This window comes from Buteo buteo, chromosome 19 (assembly GCF_964188355.1).
Source record: "Buteo buteo chromosome 19, bButBut1.hap1.1, whole genome shotgun sequence".
Lineage (NCBI taxonomy): Eukaryota > Metazoa > Chordata > Aves > Accipitriformes > Accipitridae > Buteo > Buteo buteo.
The window spans coordinates 21,158,930-21,178,922 of NC_134189.1; the positions used below are offsets into that span (position 1 = coordinate 21,158,930).

Here is a 19,993-nt window from a genome sequence, read left to right on the forward strand (position 1 = left end):
AACTGGGGGGAAGTTGGCCCAGGGGGGCAGATAGCTGCTCGGGAGCTAACTGGGCATCAGTCAGTGAGTGGTGAGCAATTACATTGTGCATCGCTTGTTTTGTATATTCCAGTTATTTTATTATTGTTATTGTAATTTTATTACTGTTATTATTATCATTATTATTTTATTCCTTTCTGTTCTATTAAACTGTTCTTATCTCAACCCATGAGTTTTACTTTTTTTTCCCCCCGATTCTTTCCCCCATCCCACTGGGGGTGGGGGAGGGAGCGAGCAGCTATGTGGTGCTTAGTTGCTGGATGGGGTTAAACCATGACAGTGTGCTAGCTCATAGGATTCCACAAACCAACATGAGTCAGTCCTGATCTCTCTCTGAGTAGCACACTTCAGCAGGACACCCAGGGCTGCAGGGAAAAGTTTTTGAAGCAGTCCTCAAAAAATGTGCTTGTTTTGAGTCATTTGTGATGTCAGCACAGTGCAAAGGTCATTGGTCTGTGGAATGTACTGGTTTGGGATGTAACGGTAAACCACAGCCTTTGGGCATTACCAAAGATGACTTCTGATCATTGATAATTGTTTCTTCTTCTATTTTCTTTCTTTCCTTTTTTTTTTTTTTTTTTTTAGATTTAAGCCGGTCTTTCAGTTTTGTTGGTGCACTACTTCATTCAGTAGCACCCAGGATTAACTGATGGTACAAACATCAAGTGCAGAGTCACCAAGCAGGGAGCCTGTATTTTGTGCTGAGAGAAGAGACTCTTATGTATTATAAGTATGCAGATGTATTATACATATGCATACTTATAAGCATGCAGAGGAGGGTTAATATTTTTATCAATCTTGTTTCAAACAATTGTAACAACTGTAAAAAAAAAAAATAGCAATCAAGCCTCTAAGCACAGCCATGCCCTTCAGGATGAAAAGCACTTTTATAAATACTTGGGTTTTGGTTTTGTGTGAATATTAGAACTATAGGCTTGTTGAATAGTCTGATGGTGTTAAAGGGCTACTCTGGTTCTTCAGCAGGTATTTAGAATTTGTCAGGTAGCTACACTTATAAAAAAAGAAAGAAAAATACCCTGTAAAAAGATCGCTAATAGAATTTAGTAAAAGATTTTGTAAAGAATGCAGGTAGAGTAATTCTAAGCTTCCATAAATATATTTTGTGCTGTTTCTCTTTTCTTATGATTCATACCTGCATGAGGCCTTTGGATGGGAAGCCTTCATTGAAATCTTCTCTGAATACCAAAATAAGTCTAAGCTCCCAGATGCTAATGATGCAAAAATGAACCTGTGGGCAGAAACCTTTTCTCATCTAGTGAAGAAGAATTTGACTCCTTTCTTTAATGCCTGGGGGTGGCCAATCAAGGAGAGCTTTTCCCAGCAGCTGGCTGTTTCTTTCCCCGGTTGGTCAGACAATCCAATGAAGCAATGTATCTCCTAAGCAAGTTTTTGCTCACGAAAATGAAAATGTGATCGTCTGTGATAAAACCAGTGCTCTGCAATAGTTTTAAATGGTGTCTGAACGGTATGGTGTTATAATGAATCCGAGAAGCAGCTCTACGTTGTACAGGTGATAGAACAGTAAGTACATCCTCGGCTCCCTCCCAAGTCTGCCTTTGTGTGTTAGGGTCCCACTACTTCCTTTCCTAACAGGGGTAAATTTAACCACAGAAGGGAAAATATCTGCGGTCTTAATATCTATGAAGCAAAGCAACCACTTCCCATTTTTTTCTTCCTCTGTTTCCTTGTCTCTAAAAGATTCTCTGTTCCAGATTTACTCTTGTTACAGATATGCGAGTTTGTTAATTAAGATCATTAGAAGAAGAGTAGGAACAGGGGAAAAAAGTCACTTTAAAAACAGAGACATGTTAGGAGATAATAAAGCTAGAAATAAATGGAAGAACTCAGGTGAAATTGCGGCTACAGCAATGAGAAATGAGAATGATCATTCAAAGGAAAACTTTGATGGACACCATAGGAAAGGCCTTGATCTTTGTTTAATGTTTTGAAAGGGGTTGCTTTCATACTCTGCTTTCAGAGCTGGTAGATGTATAGTGAGAAACTGCTGCTTTAGCTCATGTCAGAAGCAAAACGGTGTCCAGGCAGTGAAGTTACCACCTTGATCCTCAGCTAGAATAAATCTGCAGACATCTAGTGAATGTAAAATTCTGGCAACTTGCTCTGCCTAAGGATCTAAGGCAGCAGGCGCCTCACCTCATGGATTGAATGTATTGACAGGAAAGCAGCACTGGAGTGTGTTTACAATGGCCTATTTAATAAATAATCAGATCAATGGCCCATTCTTAAATGCCACACCTGAATTTCCCCTTTGTTAAAACATGGAATATAGAACAAGCCAATTTTTATGGTGCGTTTTGAGATCCTGAGGCGAGCAGTTGCTTGTCTTGTGGCTATGGTTTCTTTTTTTAGTGAATGTTACAGAATTCTTGATCTTGCTGTTTTAAGGCCACTGACACATCCCACAGGGGACAGCAGCAACAGAGTCAGAGGCTCTCTGCGACTCCTCCACATCTCCTGGGCCATAGTTGAGCAGATTCTTCAGCAAAAGAGCTGGGGAGGTCTTCAAATCAGCTAGTCCTGCATATTGTCTGATATAACGTTCCAGCAATAGGAACAAGAACTGCAATAGAATGGGCTCCCACTTGACCTGTACAGGTGCTGAGAAAGTAACTACAGAGCTCAGCAATTCTGGTGGGATCCTACACCTCCCACCTTGCTCCCAAGTTGGACCCAAGTTGTCTCTGTGAAGAAAAATCAGCTGTCAGAACTAAACACAAAGAGAGCAGCATGCACAGCGTACAGATGTAATTAATAAGTCTGACCAGAAGAATCATGAACACTGACTGCTTTACATGTCCACTGCCCAACTGATGTCAGCACTAACTGCTGTGATCTCCCAGAGGTTTTGGTGTCACTCCTCTGAGCAAGGGAGAAGGAAGGTAAGCTAGCATGTGGCAGTGCTCTCCAAGGCATGAGGGATTTTTTAAGAGGGTGAATACACTGTTAACTGTGATAAACGCTGCACCACCACTCCTCTTTCATGTGATCCTATGAGCTAGATGTTGGTACCTGCACCAGTCTTGCCTTCTCCTGCCTAATGCCATCCATGGACACAATGATTGTCTTCTTTAATACTTGCACCAGCAGAAATATTCCAGCTCACTCGGGACACACATTTTTATCAGAAGTTTTCTGAAAACAGAACGCAGTACTGTTTCTTTCCCACTCTTGCTTCTCTCTCCCTCCCCGCAAATGCCTGTCATTTTCTTTCCATCTCTTGCTGATGATGCCATCAATGGACATAGTGCTTGTCAGCAGCAGAAGGAAAAACAACCTTCCTTTCTACCTAGGCTGCTATCTGAGCAGGTGGGACAAAACCAGCAGGGCACACCACCACCCCTTCCACAACAAGATTCCCACTGGGAAATTTCTAAGACTTGCAGAGTAGGATTGAGGGAGTGGGGAGAACTGGCTGGACTTTCCTCTGCAAAAAGAAGCAATATGCAGGGGAATGAGGTGTATTCCCAGGCTGTCCTTCCAATATGGTTCTTCTGATGTTTTTCCAGCTGAAGACAGCATCTCAAAGACTGGGCATCAAAGGGTTTCTTGAGGAAAACCAGAAGCTAGCTCAAGTTTGAACCACAACAGATATTTTTTTTTCTGCAGTCAGACCACGTCTTCACTGTATGTATCCTCAGAAGTGAATGTCACTGTGGCTCCTTCCCTACCCTCAGACCATAGTTCCATTCCAAAGGAAAAGTTAATGTGCCAAGGAGTGGTGAATATCCAGGTATTGTTCTCACAGGCAGTTGGGAAGTGGCCAGGATGTCCACCTGAAAACAAGGACTGCAGATGTCATCACGAGGTACACTAATACGATCAACTTTTTGTCCTTTCCACCCAACCTCCTGGTTCAATATGCAGGGATTGTCCTTCTGAAGCTTTCTGAAAGTGCTATACCTGACTGTATATCTTTACCTCTGCCTCTTGGTATGACATCTGCTGCCTCCTGAACCAAAACAGACTTGAGACGTAATGCCTGTTTCTCATATGTTGGAGAAAGATACCTCTTTCCAATAAATCAAAGAGGAATGCATTAAGAGGAAGGCTTTTGCAGCTGCCGAGGCGAGCAGCTCTGGTGCCAGCATGATCCATGGCGCAGCGTTCCAGCACAGTGTGCGGGGAAGGTCCCGAACCAAGGGAACTTCAGGGAGAGCCAAGAGAGCTGCTGGGAGCCTGCAGCTTGCCCAACAGCAGCTGATGGGACCTGGACAGGGCCAGGAGCAACAGCAGCCAAGCACACACACCCCCGCCTATAAAAGAAGCCCTTAGGGAGCGTGAGCAACCAGGATGCGGCACGGCAGTTTGCGCAGCAAGGCATGCAGGAAGGGTGCTGTAGCTCTGTCAGCTTGACCAGGGAGCAATGGTATCCACCCAGCAGAAAGCCATGGCCTCTCCAAGTTGTTCTCGGGGCACCCAGCCCCCTGAGCTAGAAGACGGGGATGGGGAGCATAATGAAGACCCCATCATCCATGGGGAAATGGTTAGCGGCCTGCTACACCACTTACACACACAAAACTCTATGGGGACGGATGGGATCAACCCATAGGAGGGAGCTGGTGGAGGTGCTCACCAAGCCACCTTCAATCATTTATCAGCAGTCCTGGCTAACTGGGGAGGTCCCAGTTGACTGGGGGTTAGCAAATGTGATGCCCATCTACAAGAAGGGCTGGAAGGAGGATCCAGGGAACTACAGGCCTGTCCGTCTGACCTCGGTGCTGGGGAAGGTCATGGAGCAGATCATCTTGAGTGCCATCACACGGCACGAACAGGACAACTAGGCGATCAGGCCCAGTCAGCATGGGTTTATGAAAGGCAGGTCCTGCTTGACTCACCTCATCTCCTTCTACGACAAGGTGACCTGCTTAGTGGATGAGGGAAAGGCTGTGGACGTTGTTTACCTGGACTTTAGTAAAGCCTTTGACACCATTTGCCACAGCATTCCTCTGGAGAAACTGGCTGCTCATGGCTTGGACGGGTGTACTCTTCGCTGGGTAAAACCTGGCTGGGTGGCCGGGCCCAAAGAGTTGTGGTAAGTGGAGTTAAATCCAGTTGGCAGCCGGTCACAAGTGGTGTTCCCCAGGGCTCAGTACTGGGGCCAGTTCTGTTTAATATCTTCATCAACGATCTGGATGGGGGAATCGAGTGCACCCTCAGTAAGTTTGCAGATGACACCAAGTTGGGCAGGAGGGTTGATCTGCTTGAGGGTAGGAAGGTTCTACAGAGGGATCTGGACAGGCTGGGTTGATGGGCCGAGGCCAATTGTATGAGGTTCAACAAGGCCAAGTGCCGGGTCCTGCACTTGGGTCACAACAAGCCTGTAGCATTGCATGGGGTTGGGGAAGAGTGGATGGAAAGCTGCCTGGCAGAAAAAGACCTGGGGCTGTTGGTCAAAAGCAGGCTGAATATGAGCCAGCAGTGTGCCCAGGTGGCCAAGAAGGCCACCAGCATCCTGGCTTGTATCAGCAATAGTGTGGCCAGCAGGAGCAGGGAAGTGATTGTTCCCCTGTACTCGGCACTGGTCAGGCTGCACCTCGAATACTGGGTTCAGTTTTGGGCCCCTCACTACAAGAAAGACATTGAGGTGTTGGAGTGTGTCCAGAGAAGAGCAACAAAGACGGTGAAGGGTTTGGAGCACAAGTCTTATGAGGAGCATCTGAGGCAACAGGGGTTGTTTAGCCTGGAGAAAAGGAGGCTGAGGGGAGACCTTATTGCTCTTTACAACTACCTGAAAGGGGGTTGTAGCAAGGTGGGGGTCAGTCTCTCCTCCCAAGTAAGAAGCAATGGGACAAGAGGAAATGGCCTCAAGTTGCACCGGGGAGGTTTAGGTTGGATATTGGGAAAAATTTCTCACCGAAAGGGTTGTCAAGCATTGGAACAGGCTGTCCAGGGAAGGGGTTGAGTCGCCATCCCTGGAGGTGTTTAAAAGACGTGTAGATGTGGCGCTTAGGGACATGGTTTAGTGGTGGACTTGGCAATGTTAGGTTAACGGTTGGACTCGATGATCTTAAAGGTCTTTTCCAGCCTAAATGGTTCTATGATTATTCTACACCTCTACAAGCACCTACTGTGTACAGAGTCCATCTCTGCCTAAACCCTGAGTGCTGCTATTGGGGTGGACTAGTCAAGGGCACTGGCTTTACTCAGAGACGTGGCTGAAACTCTTGCTTAGAGTTTCACTACTTATCCTTCAACAGTGGCTTTACAAAGCAGGGACAGGGACCGATTCCTCTGTCTACCTTCATCTGCTGTACTGTACAACTAATATAAAAGGAGTTTGTACTTGTGTATGCATGTATATGTGTATGTTTGCAGGGAGATGGGATCAGGAACTTCCCTACATCGATTCTGCAGGCAAACCCAGTATCATCTCCCAAGATCCCGCTTTTGTCAGGACATCTCAAGAAAATTTGGGGCATGGAGCTGTTTCTAGCAAGTTACATTTTCTTGCAAATCAGTCTTCTGGTGTGAGTTTTGCTCTGCCTCCTACCACCTCGCAGGAGCCAGAACTGCAGCTGCCTCTAAAATCTCCTGTAAAACATTGGTCACTCTCTGTGTGTCTTATTTGCCCCTTTTTCTTCCTCAAAACCCTGCTGCTGTGGTTTCCAGAACTGAGTTGGGGGAAATCAAAAAGAGAAGTCCATTGCAATGACTTTGTTTGCTGTCATGTTGGACAGGGCAACAAAGTTTTCTCTGTTGTGAAAAGATCCCAGCAACTTTAGAAAATAGGAGGCCAAGACCTTGCAACAGGCAAGCTTTTGGTCCAATGGCTAAAACAGAAACATTGCTTCAGGTGGAAATGACACAAATTTGTGCTCAGATTTTTGATGAATAAAAAAAAAATAAATCATCCGGAACTGATTTTTCAGGATGTATTTTTAGTCGCAAACTGGAAACTCCCAGCTCTTCAAGCAGTATGGGTATCATTGATGAAAAGGGAGGCATATACAGACAGAGGTTTGGGGAATTTGAGGGAAGCAGAGCACTTGCTCAAGACTTCTGTGTCTCTGATTTGCAGTGATGCCTCTGATAGGGCTCTTCTACCCTTTTCTCACATTAGAAATCCCTCCCGAGGAGACTCTGGCCTTTATCCTTCATGTGATATTTGTTTGCTTTCTCTTCCCTTCATTGCCATGCTTAATTCTGCCACATGTCTCAGCAGGATTTCGAAAATCCATCTCCTTTCTGCTACATCTTGGGCAAACAGTTGTTGGCATTGACTACTACACAGCCTGCGCTGTTGCTTCCCTCGCATGTGATTCTCCAAAAGTGTTTACAGCCTTTCTCACATGCTCTGCAGACTAACACTAGGTCGTTCTTGCTCCTGGCCAGTCCAGCACACTCACAGTAATATTATCACCTGCAGATGCCAAAGACACTGAAAAGTTACCTCCATGCAGGGAGGCTGGGTTGGCGGGGGGCTGGGACTTGTCACTCAGAAGACAGCCTCATCCAAAAAGCAGAATTAACATTTATTGATATGGTTGTTTTAACTTATCAACAGAGAATATGCTGAAGGAAAAAGGAAACGTTAAAGATAAGCCATAAATAATTGTTCCCGTCAGGGACTGGCCAAGCACACTCCACTGAATGCTCTTCTTTCAAATTCTACTCCAGTGATTTGTAGGACCAGTATCCTTTTATGAAACAGAGAGGGCTTTTTCTGCATCACTGAGATATCAACTGGACAAGGAGTCAAGGAACATACTGGAGGATCAGGGCACCCATCTGTGAAGGAGGAGAGTGAAAAGTGGCACAGTAGGTCCTCTACAGCAGCCTTAGCGATTTCATCCAGGACTGATCTCCATCTTGGAAAGAGATGCAGGGATGCAGGCTGGGAACTCATCCTACATTGCAAGATAAAGCATTTGTGTGAGCTCAGGCCAGCTTTTCATCAGCTGTTTCATGAGCAGCCCTTTCTCAAGGATACTCCTTCAGGTCCTTCATCCAAAATGGAGTTTCCTTCCTTAGACAAATTTGACTGCCAGTTCACAAATTCGATAGCAACTTGTGAAGCAAAGGATGTTATTCCAGTTACTGTAAGTGCTGGAGTCTCTGTTTCCCTTGACGTGAATTGCAGCACATTTTTCTGCAAAGAGTAAATTGGGTTCCCCAGGTTTCCAGAACCTGTAAAAGAAAGTTCCTCTACTGGGAATGCATTGGCATGCATGACAGTGGGGGTGAAGTCACCTCAAACAGTTGTGGAAGGGAAAGGGGAATGTTACTGTGACAGAGATCAGGAGTCATAGTTTTGACTAGAAAACTAGTCAAGTTTTCTGACTTACAGGGCAGTTGGAGACAGGAATCCCCCTCTAACACAAACCTGCCATACACAGTGTATTGGTCGCTTGGACCGAGGGGTGGGAATTACAGGAAGTTCCTCGCTCCCCCCTGGGGCTACTCACGTGGCTGCCTTCTTGTATGGAGTCTGATCCACCCACTGCCATTGCCCATTTTTGTAAGCAGTTAAGCCTATGTAGTATTTCGTTTCATAGGCTTTAGTGAATACTCCTTTCACCAAGTTGAAGAGGAACTCCTGGAAAAAAACACAACGTCCATGAGGTGCAGACTGAGCAGAGCAGGCGGCAGGAGTCCCCATGGGCTGGGGCTGGTGCCAGAGGGGAGCCAGCGCTGAAGGGACCCAGAAAGGACATCCCCCCTCCCCTGGAGGACACGGAGGGGTTCTCAGTCCCTGCCAGGGCCTGGCACCGTGTCTCTGGCTGCTGTGCCCCTCTCTCAGCCCTGCACATACCTGCTCTTCTTCACTGTTGATCACCACCAGGTGGGAGCCCATCCCAGTGCAGTTCTGCTCACTCTCAAGCCAGGACATCCTATCAGTGGACAGATAATAGCACTTTTCTTGAAAGTGTTTCCAGCCCTTCGGGCAGCACATCCAGCCCTCCTCTGTGGGGGGAAAAAAATCCTGCTTTTGAACAAGATGTGCTGTCCTTCATCTCTGTGAGCTCAGTGTAGGGTGCCAGGTGCTAGGGGAGGGGTCCGGAGCCATACTTCTAATCTGAACAGAGGTAAAAACTCTCTTCCATGTTCCACAAGTAAAGCTGTCAAGAGCCTGACAGGGTCTTGTCATGAGGCCCCTGCCTGAAGTGCCTTTCCCATTCTCTATCTGTTCTGCCATGCAACCTCTGTTTGGTGAAAGACACAGTTTCTGTCTTACCCTTCCTGAGGAAGCAGGATGGGAAGTAGTTGGCTTGCACTCTTCTGGGAACACTTCCATCAGAGAAGTGTTGTCCAAGTGTTTAGCTCTCAACTCATGCAGACTGACAGACACACACAGTAAACTGCTCTGACAGCCTTGCTGCCACCACAGGCAGTTCCTTACACTAGCCAGGTTTTCCTAGAGATCTGCCTTATAGCCAAAAAGTCACATGACAGATTAAAAAACCACAGATGTATTCTCTCAGAGCATGAGGCTACATGAGAACAGATCTCTGAACTGAGTTTGGGAATTTGCACTGCAGGAATTCTAGCACTTGCCATTGCCATCACTTCATGTGTGATTGCAGCTCAGCTCTCCAGCTACTCCAGACTGCGTAACAACATCCTCCTGTCGCTCTTACCTCTGTCCCTCGCACTGACCACGATGCTTGTGTGAACAGGCAGCACAGGGAGTGGAGCTGGATTGAACCAGCCCTTCCAAAAGGATGAAGCATTGTCAGTGAGATTAATGAACTGGACTAGCAGTCGAGGGGTTGTGTGAAAGCCAGGGAAAGGGGAAGAGTAGCAAGGGTGGTCAAAGGCAGGTCTGAAACAATCCACCCTCTTCCACTGGCCCAGGACATGTTTTCATAGCATCCTAAGTAAAATTGTGCAATACAGCATTTTCTTTCCTCAATTCTCCAGCTTCCTTCATTAAAACAATCCAGCTCTGGCTGACAATCACATTCCCAACCTCAAAGGTTGACTGACACCAGAGTAAATTTTGGTGAGGTTCTTAGTGCTGCTTACGAGGCTCCTAGCATCACTCGCCTTTGCCTGCAGATATGCTGGGGACGCAGTGCCACTCTGTAGCATTCTGGAGCAGAGTCTTGTACTGGCCGTAGCTTCCACGAAGGAAAAGAACTGGGAAGAGAGGAAAGAGAAGGAAAGTGCTACTGTCATTCTTTCCTCCTCATTCATGAGAAACCTGTCCTATCCTCCACCTTCTGGCTTAGAGCTCCTACAGAGACTCTGTTACATTAACAAGCTCTGAAATCTGTATTGAACAAGGAGATGAGAAACAGCAGGCCGTTTCTCCCACCACTGGTCACTCCCTCCTTTGAACAGGCATTAATCAGATGAGCTCCTCTCACCTCTGCTGGCTGAGAGATTCATTTTCCCAGCTGACAAAACCAGCTTAAACATCCTGTGAGGATGGGGTCAGGAAAGGGTCAAAAAAGTCATGGGATAAGCTTGATAAAGGTGGAATATTACTATACATTCCCTCCTAATCTTCCTGGGCATTGCAGCTTTAGAGCACCACCCTTATCAAGAAGGCATAGAACTGTTGAGTGTTGAGCCTCGCCCAAGGGAGTTAAGAAGAAGCACAGAGGAGTCATCACAGCACCATGATACTCCAATGCCCTCTGACACTAAAGAGACTTCTCAGCTCTTGGTGGGAGGAGAGAAACGGACTGGTTTCATCCAGGACTGGCTTTGTTCAGGTAGGTGGGAAAAAGAGGAGCAGTGGGAAGGCCCTGCCAGGGAACGATCCTTAACTGTGGAAGGGACCCCACTCCCTGACTAAGGGGGCAGCAGAACCGACTGTTTTGGTGAAGGGCATATGCCTGCTGGCAGAGAGACTAGGATATTGCTTTTCCATCTGGCAAAAGGCAGTCAACTGCTCCCTTCATCCCCAGGGAATTAAGAGACCCTGGAACCCACCAAGGCAGGCCGTTACAAAGGCAGTTTTGATGACAAGGACAGAAGCAAGGAAGACCCAGGGGTTCAGCCAGGAGCAGCTTCTCTCTTCTTCTGGGCCTGAAAAACACAAGGCAAGAGTGGGAAGCCCCCAGCCCAGAGCTGGGGGCAGGATAACCCAGGTGGCTCTGTACCCCAACAACTCACTGATACCCTTGTTCCACGGACTGGGCAACCAGGTCCTGCTGCCCATCGTTAGCAGTGGGTCAGACCCATAGAGTACAGAGACACAGGGGCTGCCCTGAAGCTGCTCTTTTATATCACTTTTCATCACAAGCCCTGCCTGTACTCTTCCCATATTGCACTCCTTTCTTTGTCCTGTCACACCTCCTTTCTCCTCAACATATCTTCCTTGTTGCCCTCCATTACACGTCTTTCACTGAACGCTCTTTCCATACCTCCCTCCTCTTCATCTTTCTTTAGAGCTTCTTCCTTTCAGTTACCTTCATTTTGTCTCTATCCCCCAAATCCTTTTATGCAATAGCATATAGTCACTCAAAGGAGTGACTGTCCAGCTCAGTGTTTGCAGAGGAGGGCACAAGAAGAGATTGTTTCCACTGGGAGAACAGGCACCATGAAGCTCTTGGGAAGGCCCTTGCTTGGTTCTCCCTAGAGACACCAGAGATGGGAGCAGTGGCTTGTGCTTAGCTTGATGCAGGTAGTTTTACCTGGATAATGATAGTAGAATAGCATTCTTCAGTCCTATTGTTTACAGAAAAAGCACTGAAGGGAATGGCAGACCACAGTCTGCCTGGACTTTTATACCCCCTGGCTCTGGAAAAATGAGCCATTCTCCCAGGCCGGGCACTCCCCAGTTCCCTCATCTGTTGCTTTGCTCTTGTCCTAAGCCCCTTCTCCTGGTATGAGGCCAGCCACTGTACCATGCCCATGATCTATCCCAGCCCTGTATTTTCCCCCACCACCTTCTTCTTCTACAGGAGGGCAGAAAGGAAGGCTTTGTGGTTACCTGCGGTTCCAGGACTGACTCTCCCTCGGTGATTCATTATCTCTACCACGCTATCATTCTTCTCCAAGAGTCCACATTACCAATATGGCCACGATTACAGCCTTCCTCCTGCACAGAAGACCGCACTAGGACAGCTCCCACACTGGTGAGGAGCCTTCACAGTCTCTGATCTGGTGTGCAGAAAAAGCCGTCTCTTGGGTGTTCCCCACAGCACATTGAGATGGGGGAATTTTTATAATTCCTCTGCCAGAACATTTCACAACATGCTCATTGCAACACAGAACGTCACAGAGGCAAATGAAAACAGATGAGGAGTAGTATCATTCCAGCTCAAACAACCTCCTTTTGCACATATTCAAGCAGTTTCACAGGCTGTACTACTGGCCTTACTTTTGTGTTTGTTCTTTCCTGGTGAGTGAGTATGTGTGTGAAAATGCCTACGGTGTTAGTATTTGCTAGCAAAGGGCTAAACCCACTCACAATATCCTGCAAAAAGGAGTCAAAAAATGGCAGGAAAGCATATCGGTGACTCACTCGGTCTGGGCAAGTCCCCATGTGAAGCCTGAGCCCAGTAACCCAGAGCACAAAAAAGCAGTTGGCAATACTGTTTTTAACTAGTTGCTCAGGAAAAGAGGAGGGAGCTTTGAGTGGAGGGATTGCATATGACCTGTCATTATGGAGCTGGAGGTTTGAAGGGATCACTAGACGGTGCCAGAATCCCTGTGCCTTACAGGTCATGAAGTTTTACTCGGTCACGACAAAAGGCACAGTATACGCAGTAGTTCTAGCACTGCTCAAGGCAACTTGATTCAAAACCCTGCAGGATAAAGTGTCCCTAAAGATACCCCTAAGGATGAAGAATCCCTGCTGGCTCTCATGGTACTCTGAATGGACTGGGGTGGGTATGCAGCCTTTGCTCTTCCATCAGCTAGTTTCTCCCCGTGAAGAGGCATGCATGGATGTGCTAAGGAAGGAATGGGATAGCTAATGCAATAGCACAAGCACATCAGTTGAAGTCTCAAAAGAGCAGGGCACAAAACTGGTTACAAATGAAGATAAACCTAAATCGTATGTAAAGAGTGTCCTATGAGTAATTTTTTTCTTCCACAACAGGCTGCAGGCAGGGTTGAACCATCCAACAGCTCTGTTGCATTGGAAAGATGGTCCATATATGTACTTGCTGGTATTGTCATAGAAGGTATGAACTACAAGAAGGCACTAGCTACTGGATTCACAGCACAATGAGAGATTCTCAAGTGACATTTTAAAAAGTTCCCAGCCATCATGCTGGAGGACAGAGCTGAATTACACCACAGATGCCCCAAAATGAGAATACATTGTATTTGTTGTTGCTCTAAAATATACTTGTTTTTGCGCATATGGGTGGGGAGCTGACTTTGGCTGATCAGTATGAAGAATTCAGAGGGTGCAAAACTGTTGGAAGGAAAATGTGCTTGGTTCATGTGGTTTAAATCTAGTCAGGATGGATCTAAGCAGTTTACTGATTTTTTCGTGACATGTAATTAACTGACAAACCATGACCTGTGTATTCAGGATCAGTATCAGCAATCGAACAGATAAAGCACAATACCAGCCACAAAATATTAATAAAAACCTACAAATTTCTCAACATCTTTACGTAACTAATCCCCACATTCACATGTTTACTTGTGCAATCTCCCATCTCCCACCCCCGCCCCAGGAAGCGCAGGCTGCAAGAACACATCCCTTTTCTGCAGTTCCCCTATTTTCACACACTTCCTGCTGGAGATGCAGGGGTCCTGTGTATTGACGCCACTTCCTACAACCTGCTAACCCACAGGCCAGTGAGAAAGCAGAAGGTCACATAGGCACACTCAAGTTGTGGGTAGGTACATACTGCATCCCTTACTGCCAGGAGTGCAGGCTACCCACGGCATCCAACAGGGAGGGTGCTCTGTTACAGACAGAGGTTGCAAAGTTGCAGGGCAACTGTCAAACCAGGTCTTGACTGCCCCTTCCTTCCCACTTCTCTCTTCTCTTTGTTAAAAATATTCTTGCTTCTTCTAAGCTTTGTTTTCACACTGGCTCTTCTCTGTCTCAAAAGCCTTTCACTAATTCCCTGGTTACTGTTAAGCAGGTAGTTGTGTTCTTCTTTAACAAAAGTGGGCTTGGGGCAAATGCACTGTCAGATAGTTTCAGGTATTCAACTCACACATCTGTTTACAGTCACATTCCTATTTTATCAGTTGTTGCTATCCAGGCCATTTGACCAAGATGAAGGTCTGTGCAGGCACCCTCATGTGAATTCACTTCGGTGTGTGCACAGGGTCTAAAGCAGAAAGACAGCAAACAACTTCTTTTCAACATCACAAATCAAGCTACTGTCCCAGCAAATAAACAGCTGACCTCACAACACTCAGGTGACTAACAAACAGCTCTGTCCCACTCCAGGGTAAGAAGTCTCAAAGTGGCAAACTCTGCACTGGCCTGCACAGAAACTCCTTAGTAGTCCTGGTGCCAGGCAGCTGGGACCAGTGATGGGAGAGGTTACCTCCTCAGTGGAAGGCTCTGGAACCATTGCAAATATCTTATGTTTCCAAAATGGCAGGAACTTATTTCTCTTTCCTGCTCCATGAACACCAGCGGCATGCTTGGGGATGGCATGTATCAATGACCTGAGTCTTCCTGTACATCTTTACACAGTTCTGCAAGTAAAAATTCTCAGCTGTTTTCTACCTGCTCCAGTCATGAAGAGCTTCAGAAGTGACCCTTAGTTATTTCACTTCACAAATATGTGTCAGGTCAGTGTGCTGGGACATGGGGTGGCACCTGGCAGTGCAGAATTGCCAGGGACTCCTGCCCTTCAACCACTGAAGACAGTGGTTATATGAACTGGCACAGGCAGGATGCAGGGACAACCACAATACCACAGATGAAATGCAAAGACTAAATTTATTTTCATTACCTCACCAACCGGGGGATGTCCGAAGCAGCACCCGGGCAGAGGCACACAGGTGGGGACACAAGCACCGCGGAGCTCGCTCCATGCTAGAAGATCACCAAACCTGCCGGTTTTGCCTGGTTATCAGGGATTCACACAGGCGTAGTTTACCACCGTGCTTTGACCTTTCCCACAGCAGGGCAGGAATTTCAAGCATGTTTGATAGGGTGCCACTGAGCACACAAGACTAAACGATTAGTATGATACGTATGTTTTTCCGCATCCCAGCTGCAAGTCACTTGAGTGTGTTTACAATCCTCCTCGCCATTCTTCCATTGTTTTCCCACAGTGGTACTTGGTTATAACAGGTGCACTTGTAGAAGAGGCACTGGAAAACCTTGAATCTACTTTCACAGACCCTTGCAGTATAGACAAGAGTCAACAAGCACAGCATGGTTGCAGACAAGATCAATGGGACATGAACTAAGGAAAATATTGCAGTTACAGGGTGTCTTGCAGGACTGAAGGTTGCAGGAGAAGACACAGAACGCAACTTCCCTCAGAGGTACTCAGGATCTGAGAAGCTGAAAGCCAGAAGCCAGAAGATAAAACTTCATCAGCTTTTCTGCAAAATTATACCACACAAGAAATTAGTTGCACCTCCTATTTAAGAGGTGGAAACACAGTGAACCCCATGTTGGGAGCACCGAAAATGCCTGATTTTAGAAGCCACCACCACCTGAAGCAGGTTGGAGAATGTATGAGAGGTTCCAAACATCAAGAACAGCAAGTGTGCTCATGTTCAGAAATGAACTTGTTGGATCTAGTTATCTTTTACTCAGGGTTGATGGCAGTTTCTCCATCAACCTGAATCCCCTGGGGAATCCTGCTTTCCAGTTTTCTTGAATTCAGAATGATCTGAAGGGAAAGACTTCTCTGCACCAGTCTAGAAGGAAATACTAACAAAGTGAAAGGCGGAAAACACAGAGGAAGTGCTACCAGCTGTGACAATAGAGGAAGAGAGAATTAATCCTGCAGGAAATTGTTCCCAGTGTGCCTGGTGCTTTGCACTCTCGCGGACTGAACACCAGCTCCACGGTCCTGAGCCCCAGCAGTAGGTATGAGAGCGCAGCTAACAGAGGCAGCCAGCACGCTTAGCAGTTTGTGCAGCAGTTTCCAAGCTTTGTTTTCAGCAGCAAAGTACAAGCAATCCAGGAGGTTTCTGGAGTGCCTTGATGAAAACTTCCTGACACAGGTTATGGAGGACCTGATGAGGAGACGTGCTCTGCTGGATCTCACACTTACAAATGAGGAAGAGCTGGTTTGGGATGTAAAGACTGGGGGCAGGCTTGGCTGCAGTGACTATAACATGTTGGAGTTCAGGATCTCATGAGGGGGCAGCAGGGCAAAACCCAGGATCACAGCCAGGGAATTCAGGAGAGCGGACACTGACCAATTTGAGGAGAAGACTCCCATGGGAAGACTCCCACCTACCTGATTTGCTTCTGTATCGATCACCACCATGTGGGACCCCAACCCTGTGCTGGTGTCCTTGCTTTCATTCCAGGACATCTGTTCAGCCAATATGTAGTAGCAGCATTTCTGAAAGCATCTCCAGCCCATCGTGCAGCACATCCAGCCTTGCACTGGGTAGTGATAGCAGGCCACAGAGTGAATGCTACCAAGAAGACAGAGGGAATATGGCCTGTGTTCTGGACAGTCACCAAAGGCATGAAGACAATGCTGGATTGTTCTCTGCAGGTTGTTACCCAGGCAGCTGGCCATACCACTAACCATGAGTCCAAATGAGCTACAGGAAAAAAGCCAGTCTCATTGCAAAGCCAGTGTCTTTGACAGGCTGCAGTAATTGAGAGAAGTGCCTTTCCTATGCCTTGAAAAGGTAAATGGAGCATCTTCTGGAGCATCTTTCATATGAGGAGAGGATGAGAGAGTTAGAACTGTTCAGCCTTGAGAAGGTTGATGCTCATCAACTGCCTGACTATCTCTTCCACTCAATATTCCCACTCAGCAGAGTGAAGATGCAGGCTCCAGCATTCACATCCATTCCAAAAATCCTGTGTTCTTGTCAGGTCACTGCTGGTCTCTCAGTTTTACTCAGGATGAGGTTTCCTCCATCAGACCGTTGATGCTGCAGTTTCAGAAATTTGAAGACAATGTCTCTTATTCATGTGGAAGATTGATCCAGCTCTGGTGTACTTCTGCCTTCCGGTGGATTACAAGACACGCTTCATCATTCACATCAGTTAGTTCCCCAGGCTCCAGAACTGGAGACATGTTACCCTCCAGCATGGCCTTGTCAAGCATTGCAGGGAAAGGTCAGGTCTAGGACCTGCGGGTCCAGGGCTCAGAGGGACATGGAGATGGACTCTTCCAGATGCTGATTCATCCAGAAACCCCTGGATGAATCACCCTGCCCTCCTCCACTACTCTCACTGGCATCAGTCCTACACGGAAACCTGCCTTCTTCCTACAGCCAAGAGAAGAGGGCCATGGTCGGACCTGGCAGGCAGTGCTGCGCACCACAGCTCACCCTGGGCGAGGGAACTGCTGGTCCGTTCTGTCATTCGAGGGCTGCACACCTTCAGCTAGCTTTACCACTGCAGGCTTAACCTTCCCTCTGTTGGTTCGGCTCTTCTCTGGAGGAGGGAAGAAAGGAAATCTGCTCCTTATTCTTGCATGCTAAGGGTTATCACAGAGTGAGGGCTAAAGGGGAGTCCTGCATGGCAAAAGCCAGAAACTAGTGGGAACATCGCTAAAGACCCCAGACAAGGAGGTGCCCTCCAGGCAGACCCGAGGCCAGGACCCCAGGATGGGTCTGGGAGGAGCTGTGCCACTACAGAGGATGCTTTCTAGCTTGCAGACGAAGAGGGCCTCACTTGCAGGGCCAGGAGGAGGTACTGTCACACATCACCCTTCTTGAAATGACAGCACGTAAGGCCAGGCAGGACCTGGGTCTGTGAGAGCTCATCTTCTGCATGTTTCAGGAAGAAAGCCTCACCCCAGGACTCCTGTGAAGGAAGGAGAAAAGCCATTCTGTGAAGTGACAGGATGCAGTCGGATCACCAAGGTGGACCACCACTGGGTTTCCTTTGCTCCCTACCTAGTTTTTCAGAGTCTGTTCAAAAGGAGGCAAAGCACGGGCTATTTCATTCCACTAAAGCAAAAACAAAAGCCCTGTGATGCGGCAAAGACAATACCCAGTCAAAGAGCAGGAACAGCCATGAAAACTTGAGAAGGGACAAGCCAAGAGGCCAAGAAACATGCTGGGAGGACAAGTGATCTGGAAACCAGAGAAATGAACTAAACCCAGAGAAAGTAAAATCCTTGGAAGGCAGACAGACAACTACACCATGGAGGAGGAATCCAACATGGTAATAAACCCTGGGAGAAGTGACTAAAATGCTCCTTTGCAGGAGTGATCTTGGCCCTCATAAAACTACCTAAATGGAGGAGGAAATTCCTTGTCCAGCAGCGGCTCTCCAGGGGAGGCATCTTAACTCTGGGGCTAGAGGTACGACATAGGGGGGGGGAGACGTAAATTGTGCTGTTCTGCTCACAGCTAGAGCATTGGGCTGAGCTAGAGCCCGAGGGGAATGGGAGGAGGCAAAGTAAGAGAAACAGTGAAAAGAAGTCTCTTAAGTAGGACCTGTGAGGAAAGACAAGGCTTGGCACTGGGAAAAAGCAGTTGGAAGAGGCAAGAAGCATCTTAGCCACAAAAAGGCTGTGAAGAGCACAGTGGTCATGTTCCCACCAGAGCTCATTAACTCAAGTGACAGCAGAGAGGGATTTTGTTCTACGTAAGATACACCTCTGCATTGTGAAGCTGGAGGGGACCAGAACACCAGGAAGGGGAAGGGAGGCTATTTCCAGCACTGCACTTCTCCAGTTCCCTGATACCACCACAAGTCTCTGCTGACCACCGCTTTCTGACAGCTGTCTGTGACACTGCTTCGTGTTGGCTTGTGTTATTGATGGTAGCATGTGGAATTAAGTCAAGTCCCTGCAAGTGTCAATACTACACCTGTGGACGTACCCCCGTCAACCAGTGGGGGTAGCTAGTTTCCAGAAAAGGACTCCAGACTCTTCCCACCTGTCAGATTACGTGGTTGAACAACATCAGATGGTTATGAACCCCAGGAACCCCATCACTGAAAACGGACCAGGGGCCCAGGTATCCAAGCCAACTTCCAGGCAAACCAGGGTTCCTGAGAGGCACCTACTAGGAAGACCAGAAGTCTTGACCAGCTACTGGAGAGACCTTTTATCTTTGTGTCTGTCATGAGACCAAGTATAGGGAAGACCAGGGGATGCGGGGCCCAGCTATGGATAGACTGAATGACTAAGCCTTACTGCTGAACAGGTCCATATTGTGTATGTGTAAACATTAATTTTTTCTGCTAGCAGGCTTTCACCCTGCTAGCAGCCAGGGAGGGGAACAAGATCAAGCTGCTCGTGTTGTTTGTGTCAGTGCTTTCTGTCTGTGTTGACCTGTGTGGTTGCTTATATGTATACATCCTTTTTCTTCCATGTGTATCTATATATGTACATATTGTACATACACGCTCAGTCTCACTAGCATCTGGAGCTGGGGATATGGAGCTGCAGCAGCCTTGCCTCTGCTGGGCTGTGGGATTCAGCAGCTCCTGCCACCACCCACTGCCATTCACAGAACTACTCCCATTGATTGGCTTAGGAAGCCAAATCTCCTGGTCACCTTGTCTCCAGTACAAATTCTCCCCTCTCTTTGGGATACAGAGAGAGGATTCACTTCCATAGGTAGGACAGAGTCACACAGCCAGGAGATGCACACCAATGCCCTGTGGGAAGCTGTCACTGTTTGGTCGGGAAAGCTTAGGCTGATGATGTTTCCTGAGACAAACAGAAGTAGGGGCACAGGGGTCAGGAAGTTGGAATGGGTGGAGAAAAAGCGAGATCCATGGTGACAGATGGTCTGCAGCAGGACATGAAGGCAGTTCAATAGGGAATGCACTTCTGGAAGGGACCTCATGTGCAGCAGCAGCCCTGCCCCTTCCTGCCTCTTGTCTGGCCTGGGCAGGTATGGCCTTACAGGGACCACTGAGGTG

The 19,993-nt window shown here is 47.4% G+C and overlaps 1 protein-coding gene across 1 annotated transcript; it reads right to left on the bottom strand.

The window, feature by feature from the left end:
* Nucleotides 1-7,506: 7,506 nt before the first annotated feature.
* Nucleotides 7,507-12,770, bottom strand: LOC142042072 (C-type lectin domain family 4 member E-like). Its single transcript, XM_075051565.1, has 6 exons — nt 11,966-12,770; nt 10,963-11,058; nt 10,069-10,161; nt 8,834-8,985; nt 8,487-8,617; nt 7,507-8,208 (listed from the first exon to the last, which is right to left on the bottom strand). Exons 1-6 carry the CDS (start codon nt 12,000-12,002, stop codon nt 8,049-8,051), a joined length of 669 nt encoding a protein of 222 aa, XP_074907666.1. The 5' UTR covers nt 12,003-12,770; the 3' UTR covers nt 7,507-8,048.
* Between the last annotated feature and the right edge of the window lie 7,223 nt (nt 12,771-19,993).